The sequence below is a fragment of the Magnolia sinica genome, chromosome 2 (assembly GCF_029962835.1).
Source record: "Magnolia sinica isolate HGM2019 chromosome 2, MsV1, whole genome shotgun sequence".
In the NCBI taxonomy this organism is placed as follows: domain Eukaryota; kingdom Viridiplantae; phylum Streptophyta; class Magnoliopsida; order Magnoliales; family Magnoliaceae; genus Magnolia; species Magnolia sinica.
In genome coordinates, this window is record NC_080574.1 from 15,058,937 (window position 1) to 15,068,566 (window position 9,630).

At 38.8% G+C, this 9,630-nt stretch overlaps 1 protein-coding gene across 3 annotated transcripts in view; it reads left to right on the top strand.

Annotated features, from left to right (window-relative positions):
* LOC131236250 (protein TIC 22, chloroplastic) overlaps positions 1 to 8,994 on the top strand; it is a 28,784-nt gene extending 19,790 nt beyond the window's left edge. The window contains exons 3-9 of one of the 3 annotated variants that reach the window (XR_009166655.1): positions 164 to 238; positions 7,743 to 7,793; positions 8,018 to 8,077; positions 8,191 to 8,259; positions 8,342 to 8,377; positions 8,471 to 8,634; positions 8,747 to 8,994. Coding sequence is in view for 2 of the 3 variants with exons in the window: in XM_058233379.1 (XP_058089362.1) it covers positions 164 to 238; positions 7,743 to 7,793; positions 8,018 to 8,077; positions 8,191 to 8,259; positions 8,342 to 8,377; positions 8,471 to 8,560 (381 nt within the window). In the remaining variant the exon portion in view is untranslated. Of the gene's footprint in view, positions 1 to 163; positions 239 to 7,742; positions 7,794 to 8,017; positions 8,078 to 8,190; positions 8,260 to 8,341; positions 8,378 to 8,470 lie in introns of all 3 variants that reach the window. The other 2 variants (XM_058233379.1, XM_058233387.1) reach the window with 2 other exon arrangements.
* Positions 8,995 to 9,630: the final 636 nt, after the last annotated feature.

Sequence of the window (9,630 nt, forward strand, 5' to 3'; positions counted from 1 at the left end):
CTCTCATCCATCAGTTAGGTGGGGCCCATGCTCCCACACAACTCTTGGTCATCAAATCCTGTGATCAAAGCTGTAGAAAAGTTTTAGCCCTATGCATGCTGCGTCAAATGTTCGTCTACTTAATTATGCTTTCTAATCACTTCTTCCATTTTCTTTCTTATAGGTCTATATGCTGAAAGTGGAAGGAATTGCATTTCGTTTTTTGCCTGATCCCACTCAAATAAGGAATGCATTAGAGGTTAGATCTGCTTATACACCAGCCTTCTTGTTTTCTCGTAGCCTTTAGTATTAGCTTCATAATTGTTCTTCAGCCATGAATTAGCTTTATATTGTTAATATTTTATAGTTAGAAAAGATATCCATGGAACGTGGGCAACGATTGATGTAGCAACTGCAAGGATGGAAATGATTGGTCTTTGAGTGATTCCAATCCTAGAAATAGTGACAGGTTGGAGCTGAACTTAAGGTGGCAATGAGAATCTGGGAGCCTTTTTTTTCCCCCTCTTAGGGAAAGTTTTGTAGCAGATAAGGAAAGAAGTGGAAAAGATAAGTGCCTTGAAGTTCCTATATTTCATTCAGTTATTGGGTTTTTTTTTTTTTTTTTTTTTTTTTGTGTCAGAGACAACAGAAAACCTCATGATTCCAAAGCTGCTATTTGGAGGGTTCTTCTTCTTCTTCTTCTTCTTCTTCTTCTTCTTCCTAAATGGTCCTTCAAAAAAAAAAAAAAAATGGTGCTATTTGGAGAGCTTGGGACTGCTTTTATGTGGTAAGCAGGTAAAGCCAAGCATATTATGGTACAACTGACAAACAATTACATGCTCATCTTTTGGTGCTAAAGGACTTCCCTAAAGGGGAAAACAAATCTAAAGGTGCTAGATGTATTTTTTCTGGACTATAGTGTTTACTTTGGCGCTATACCTGTTCTTTTGTGGTCCGTGATTCTAATTCATGACCACCACCCGATACATATTTTTTCTATCCGTTTAGCATATTTAAGGTTTGGATTCTGGGTTTATGCAAGCAGATGGATGTTTGGTAGTTCCATCCATATGCCATCATCCATGCCTAACTGTTGACATGTTCTGCAGCAATACATAGTAATTAGGTACCTGAATGAATCAACATGGGACCTCTTGACAAGGCACTGCAAGTAGCATGCCTTCATGGGGAAACAGGTTATTGCCCACCATGATACCCCATGTAGTTATGATTTTGACTCAAGGGCCTGTTTGATAAGTGGGAAAAGAAAGGAAAATTAAGCACTTTTCCCATGATGGGACGTTTTACTGTGTTTGGTTAGCAAAGAAAATAATGGATTAGACATAGCAATTGTCACCCTCATCAATAGTCAAATTTTCGAGCACAAGATACAAGGTGATCGTTATCTCACCAATATGAGATTTCCAATTGCTATTCAAACAAGACCTTTAAAAGTAGAGTCCTTGAGAATCCATGTTTCAATGGTGCTTAGGGAAATTATCGTTGGATAATTATTACCTCTTCTTTTCTTTTCCCACTCATCAAACAGGCCTGAAAGCATCAATATTGTGATAAAAATGATGCAGAATGGTTAGTATTCAGGGTTTTACACCTAGACTACTATTTCTGATAGTCACATGGGCCATGGGCCATGGGCTTTGATTGGAAAGTTCTGAGCCCCCTTCATCTCTTAAATGACTCTAATGAAAGCAACATTCCCCCTAGTCAAGAAGGGTGATAGTTTGACATATTTCCAAGAATATACAGCTAGATGGCTAAGTAGTGAAAATGAACTGTTAATGAAGGGCTAAGAGGTGATACAAGTCGCTTCTCTTTGGTCATGAATCACCTTTATGTTAATAACATTGTGCTTAGTAAAATTCTGTTACCTCATCCTGAAAAAAAAAATAATAATAAATTCTGTTACCAAATAAAATGAACATTTTTTGGAAGCTGACTAATTTTATATAAACAAGAAAGCCAAGAAAAACAAAGACTACCGGGTCTAATGACCCTCTCATCATCACTCTACCTCAATCAAAGGACAAGGACTCAACAAAATTACTAAGGTCGAGAATGGTAAAATAAAAATAAAAATAAATAAAGACCAAAAAGCAAATCCCATGGCCCCCATGGAGACAAGTACAATATATCCTAATTCCCCAATATATCTTCCATGGTCAGCCCTCTAAATTCCAGGCAAGCTAATGACAAGGTATTCCATAGTCGTAACGGTGGCTAGGGCTGTACATGAACCAAGTTAGTTTGGTTAGCTCGCTCGACTCGACTCGAAAAGAAATTGAGTTCGAGCCGAGTCGAGCTGATTTTTTGAGCTCGAAAAAAATTTTGAACCGAGTTCGAGCTTGCCCGAGCTAGACTCGACTCGGATCGAACCAGTTCGGTGACTTGGTTACTTTGATATTGATGTTGCTCACCAAGTGTTTGATGAAATGACTCAACGAAGTGTTGGCTGGTGGTAAGGAAGGTATGTATATGAAACAAATACCCTTTTTTTCTTGATTTTGATGTTGCCTACAAGGTGTTTGATGAAATACCTGTAAACAACTGCTGCTGTTGTACATACAGTAAGAAACTGAAAGTGCACACCATGTGTTTGTGAAAATGCCGCACAGGCTCGATCTTGGCTCGAACTCAGTTCGAACTGGCCCGAGCTGTTGACCGAACTGAGCCTAGCTAGCCAGATAGGCTTGAGGACCGAGCCAAGCCAAGTTTGAGCTGGGGTCAGCCAGTGGCCTTGTCAAGTCGAGTTGTGCCAAGCTTGACTCGGTTCGACTCGTGTACACCTCTAACGGTGGCCATAACAGCCACCACTATTACCTTTATGATAAGGGTTGCAATGGTTGTTACAGCTCCCATAACGGCCTTTATGGTCTCTCTCTCTCTCTCTCTCTCTCTCTCTCTCTCTCTCTCTAATTAAAAGAAAAACCCAAAAAACCTGTATTTGACCATAATGTTGAAAAAAAATCCGAAAAACCTGTATTTGCCTCGTAACAAACCATTATGGGGCTATTACATCCTTTATAGGGGGTGTAATGGGCTATTAACGGTGGTTACAGGTCATTTTTTCCATAACAGCCGTTACGACCGTTACAACCCCGTAACGTGTAATGGTTGCCACCGTTACCTTTATGTAGCGACCTTTATGACACACCATGAGCTAATGACCAATGGATCGCCATGGGAGATATTCTTCTCTTTATGCAGTTAGCAGAAGATGATTTCCCTTTGAAGATTATATTGTTCCTCTCTTTTCAAAAACCCCACAAAATTCGGTAAAACACCAATTATGGAAGGGTTCTTTTATTATTATTATTATTATTATTATTATTATTGTTATTATTATTGTTCCTAAAGAAAAAGATTTGTGAATGGAAAAAAGAGATGTTGCAAGGTTGGGAGGAGGAAACGTCTTTGTGGCTTCAAGAATTGTAGAGGTTGGATATAAAAGAAGAATCGAGGCAATTGATGGAGGAGGAGAGAGCTTGGTGGGAGGTCTATTTTGCTAAATACAGTGCCAAACTTTGGGAGGAAGAAATTAGATGACTTCAAGGATCGAGGGGCTTTGTGGCTTAAGGAAGGCGATAAGAATACAAAGTTCTTTCATGCGATTGCCAGTGTTAGAGGTCGCTCTAATAAGATCAAAGTTCTTTAGGAAGATGGGGTGAGGTTAACTGGGAAGGAAAATAATTTGTGGTGCAATTGTGATGTTTTATAAGGATCTTTTGTCCAAAGGCTCTTGGCATCGGCCCCCATTAGATGATTTATGTTTTGATGGTCTTTCGTCTGAGGCAACAGATTCTTTGGAGAGTCATTTCCTAGGGGAAGAAGTTAAGAAAGCAGTGGTAGGCTTGGGTGGTGATAAAGCTCCGGGTCCCAATGGTTTTCAAATAGCTTTCTATCAGAAATTCTAGGAGGTGTTAAGAGGAGATGTGTTTATTTTTATGAACGAATTCTTCGATAAAGGTTTCATAGCGGTGAAATTAGGGGCCATGTTCATAGCCTTGGTTCCCAAAAAGGAAGGTGTTGAAAGTCCGAAAGAATTTCGTCCCATTAACTTGATTGGCAGTCCATACAAGATTTTAGCTAAGGTGTTGGGAGATATCATTTTGGCATCGCAAGGAGCCTTTGTGGAGGGTAGATAGATATTTGATGGGTCCTTGTTGGCGAACGAATGTATTGATTCCTATAAGAGAAGAGGGGAGTGAGTAGTGTGCAAATTTTCTGTATTGGTTAATGGCGAGCAATGTTGTCGAATTGCATATGCAATCATGTGCGATTGCATATGCAATCGCATATGTGACTGCAATTTTTTTGTTTTGAAAAAAAAAAAAATCGAAAAATATGGAAAATTTTAAAAAACATTGTAAAAAAAAGAAAAAGAAAAAAGAAATTAAGGGTAACTTTTCTAAGTTAATAGATAACTTATTTTACATATTTAAAATATATTTGAGAGAAATAAAATCAATTAAACAATGAATTAAACATCAAGTGCTTGAATCTTGATCTTCCAACTTCCATGGGAGAGAGAGAGAGAGAGACTACTTGGAAGTAGGAAATGTAAGAGAGAGAGATTAAGACCACTTGGAATTAAGAAATGTAAGAGAAGAAGAGAGTAAGAGAGTTTTGGAGTGAGAATATTGCAAATTGGGGAGGTTTAGAAGCCATTTTTATAGCCATTTAATTTATTTTTTTAATTTTTAATTTAAAAAAAAATGCCAACCGTTGGCCAATATGTGATCGCATACATCGCGTATGTGATAGGATATTTTTGCATATGCCACATGCAATCGCATGTGCTAGATCGCATATGCGATCTGCACATGGATATGTGCATATGCAATCATATATGCGCATATATGGTCGCACATGACAACAATGATGGCGAGGATGGATTCGATCGTGTGTCAGATCAGCTGAATTCTCTATATTGGTTAATGGCTCGCCAAATGGCTTCTTCCCTACTTCTAGAGGGCTTCGTCAAGGCGACCCGTTGTCTCCTTATCTTTTTGTCTCAGTGATGGAAGCCCCTAACAAAATGTTGGAGAGGAGAGAAGAGATAGGGTTGGTGGAAGGCTTTGGACTGGACCTGTCAAATTTTCAAGTTTTTCACCTGCAGTATGCGGATGGTACACTTTTGTTCTGTAACGCAGATGGGCTTAAAGTGCAAAATCTTTGGTCCATTATAGTATCATTCGATGCAGTTTCCAGGCCAAGGGTGAACATTAGTGGAAGTGAGATTCTCGGAGTGGGGCTCTTTAAAGTAGAAACTCAAATTTTGCGTCTATATTTGGTTGCTAAGAGGGTTCCTTTCCGTCTACATATCTTGGCCTCCCGTTATGCACATGAAACCTACTAGACACTGGGACTTAGTGATCGAGCGATGTGAGAGGAAGATGTCTAAATGAAAATTGAGATATTTATCTAGGGGCGAAAGACCGACTTGGATCTAAGCATCATTGTCAAACCTTCCAGTTTACTTCATGTCTCTGTTTAATTGTCTTAAGGCAATCTTAAAGATACTAGAAAAGCAAAGGGAGAATTTCTTCTGGAAAGGTTCAGAAGAGTCTTGTAAGTTTCATCTTTTGAGGTGGGAAGATGGGTGCAAACCGTGGGACCAAGGAGGAGTTAGAAGAGATGAATTTGAGGTTGCTAGGGAAATGGATGTGGAGGATCTTAATAGAAAAGAAATATGGGAGTGATGATTCCAAGTGGTGGACCAATCATCCTCAGTTATATCATGCTTCTTACTTATGGAAGTCAGTGGCGTTTTTTAAGCAAAAAGTTTGGGAAGGGACAGGTTTTGTCTTGGGGAATGGGCAAAATATTCATTTTTGGGAAGACAAATGGTTAGGAGACAACATTTTGAGAGATTCCTTGTCAGATTAGTGGGGTTAGCTAGGGAAGCAAACATGAATGTCAATAGTTGTTTCTCGTGGAGGGGCGATGAAGCAATTTGGGCTCCCCAATGTAGAAGGAATTTGGGCGAAGAAGAAATTCAAGAATTTTTTTCTCTTATTCTTTGTTTGGAGAAGGCATCTCCGGTAGCTTTGAGCATGGACTCTCTAAGATGGTTAAAGGATAAGTTTGGAAATTTTTTGGTTAAATCTCTGTAATCGGTTTATAACTGAAACAGAGGATAATGAAGGTCTAGCATCGACAACATTTGTTTGGCAGTACAGTGCCCCGTTGAAGGTAGCGGTTTTTGGGTGGTTAGTTGGAACGAGCTAGGTGCTTACCATTGATAATCTTGTAAAGAGGAATATGTTGCTTCCGAATGTTTGCTCGCTTTGTTTGCTAGATGCGGAATTAGTGAATCATATGTTTCTTCTTTGTCCTTTTGCAAGAGAGGTGTGGGATTCCTTATTTCAACTCTTCAGGGTTACATGGGTGATTTCGGGCTCAATCGAGGTTTTTCTTATAGCTTGGCCAGGACAGGGAGTTGGGAAATCAGAGAAAAAGTTTTGGAGGCTTAGTGGGCTAGCAGTTTTGTTGGCGCTGTGGTTAGAAAGAAATAGTCAAGTGTTCAAGAACAAGAGCGAAACAGCAAAAAATGTCTTCAGGAGGGCTAAATCTCTGATGTTTGAGTGGGCTTTGGCTTCAACTAGCCCTTTTTCTTTTCCGTTGGGCTGGTAGTTGTTTGCCTTTTGGTTTTATTGTTTTGTATATATTGGCTTCGGCCTTTTAATGAAATTACCTTCTTTCATGAAAAGAAGGGTTCTTTCTCTACCAGCAAAAGGCCCACTCTTTCAGTCAGTTAATGTACTACCAATGTTGTGATTGCCAATCCATGCCACTCCAAAACAAGACAAAAACAAGGGCCAGATCACTGATGCCACTGAACAATGCAGGAATAGATGATTAACAATTTCTGTCTTTCCCACGCATGAAACACATGTTAGGAAGAGCCATCTTTTGCTTCCTCAAATTATCTAAAGGATCTTCTTCATTGTTGCTAACCAAAGGCCTTAACTCTTGGGGGAATGAGCACCTTCCATACTTTAGCACAAGGAGGATTCTCCTCACTCGCCGATAGTCTCTTGAAGAAAGGTAAAAAGGAAACCTTTATATTGTTTGCCAAATAGGATGCTTGTTTATCCCCAACTAGAGGGAAGTAACAAATAAGGGAGAATTCCTGAAAAGAGAGAGTTCATGTCACTTTTTTATTTTGTGGAATGTTTATTCCTTCCCCCAGTTAGTTCGATGAGGCTTAGATGATGATGATGATGATGATGATTGACTCCTTCGATATGTAATTCTGTTTGAAGACTTTCTGTGACATTCTTTTTCTTCTGTAGTTGATGTTAAGACTTTAACCTTTCAACCTGTTGCAGATTCACAAAACCTTTTCACTAGATTTCAGATATCATAACTTTTTTCACAGTATAGCGCAACTTCATGATTTCATCAGTTAGTATTAACTAATGCATGTACCCTGAAGCCATTCTATGAAGCAAAAAGGGTGCCCCTCTCACAGAAGCTTGATTCTGTCTCCGTGTTTATTATTATTATTATTGAAGGATTTATTATTGTTGTTGTTGTTGTTTTCTTTGATGCACTGAATATGCATTTCCCTGCTTTTGAACTTATAGGATTTGCATGAATTTTACAAGGATGAATCAAACTGAATAGGCACTGAGAATTGCTCGCTTGTTCCAAGTTTTCTTTTTGGTTTCTCATTCTCCTAAAACTGAATGAAGTGATTCATTAATTCAAGGCTTGCTCATAACTTTCATGGTTCCTAGCTAAAAGCTGCAGATCGTACAAAGGGATTTGATGGAGTTCCGGTTTTTCAGGTATATCCTATTGTGCTACTTCCTACTGAGACACTAGTCCATCTCTAAGCACATGTTCTACTAGTCAGTGATGTTTAATTGTTCGATTTAAGATAATAAGAAAACTGAAAAGTGAGGAAACATCTATTTACAGTGGTGTCTTATGTAACTTTAATTGGGTCGTTGCCTCTTTTCAAGCTCTGTGGCAATCCCAATCAATCTATTTGTTTGCTTTCTCTATGCAGTCAGACCTTTTAGTTGTAAAGAAGAAGAACAAGCGCTATTGCCCCATATACTTCCAAAAGGTTTGTTCAACCTGGTTTGTCCTCTACTTGCCATCAGTTACAGTGTTAAGAGAACAAAATTTTGTAGGTTGCGGTGAATGTTCTGACTGATTGTGTGGTTCTTGTGCGTACAGGAAGATATAGAGAGAGAACTTTCAAGGGTCTCAAAGGCATCAAGAGGAGGCCTCTCACAGCACATAATGGTATTGCTATTGCCTTTATGATCACTTGCTGCTTTCAAGCTGCAGTTTTAGTGATGTTTATGCACATCTATTCTTTCTACAGGTTGGGTGCTTGGAAGATGTTCTGAAAAAGATGGAGGTAAGAGATCAGATTACCCAGTTGATCCTAAATTCCAATTCAAATTCAAATTCAAATCTGCAGCAAGATAATTTGCATACCTGTTCATGGCAGATGAACAATAAGAACTCTGGTTGGGAAGATCTAATCTTCATCCCACCCGGTAAAAGCTACTCCCAACATATTAAGGAGGTGGCAGCGTGATACGGAGGACATGGGGCATTCCTTTTCCCTTCTGGAAGGATCAGAGATGCTTGGCCATATGTGCTTTACGAAAGCCAGGTCAGACAATAATCATCTTGATTTCATTTCTCATTTGCATAGAATATTTCAGTTCAAATGGGTCTAAGTTCACCCTCTTGAGGTGAGTGAAATGAATTCGTTGACATTCAGATTGTTCAGCGGAGTAGCTCAAAGATGTACTGAGGAGAGAGACTTTTTTTTAAGTTACTGCACAGCTAACATCAGGGTTCACAGAAAGATGTCTGAAAAAATGCCGACACCGACCACTATTAGCGGGTCGATAGTACTATATCTGTACATTAATGGCCTTACTGCTGTTTCATCCATAAAGATAGTCAAGTAATTCAATTGTTATGTGGCATTTTCTTTAATGTCAGGCTTCGTTTTGGTCCTAATCTCTACTTACATTTGATCAACAAATTCTCTTTTCTTTTTTCTTGTGTTCTGGTTGAAATTTCACATTTCTGCTGCCCAGTGCTGCTTATTTGCATTCATTTTTTTTTAAAAAAATTTATTTTATTATTTTATTATATATATATATATATATATATATATATAAAGATAAAGAGCTTGATGATTTTCTTGTGAGGATACTCACAATGGCAAGATTTGTGCAAAAATTTCTCAGTGGTCATTTGGCACCATCTGCAGGCATTTTCACATGCATGTGCTTGAAGGTCTGGCTGTTATTATGCATTTAACTAGAGCATGGATGTGCCACCAAAGCAAAGGGATATTTATGAACATAATGCATGGATAGGCAGTCCAGACGCTCAAGATGCCTTTGCAATGCCATCATGAACGCATGTAGAAGGTGTCTGTTTATTAGGAGCATGCATTTGTCAGCTGCAACTTTTTCTTGGACTGGCTTCTGATTTAACCTACTACTGTATATGGGGATTTTTTGGTACCCGTGTGAAACACTTCTACTTGGCTCCCTGCATTCACTCACCTCTGTTCTTCTTGTAACTTCATTGGTCAATTTCCTTTTATGTTTTCACTTCACCGTGCCAGTTATTGAGCAGATGTGT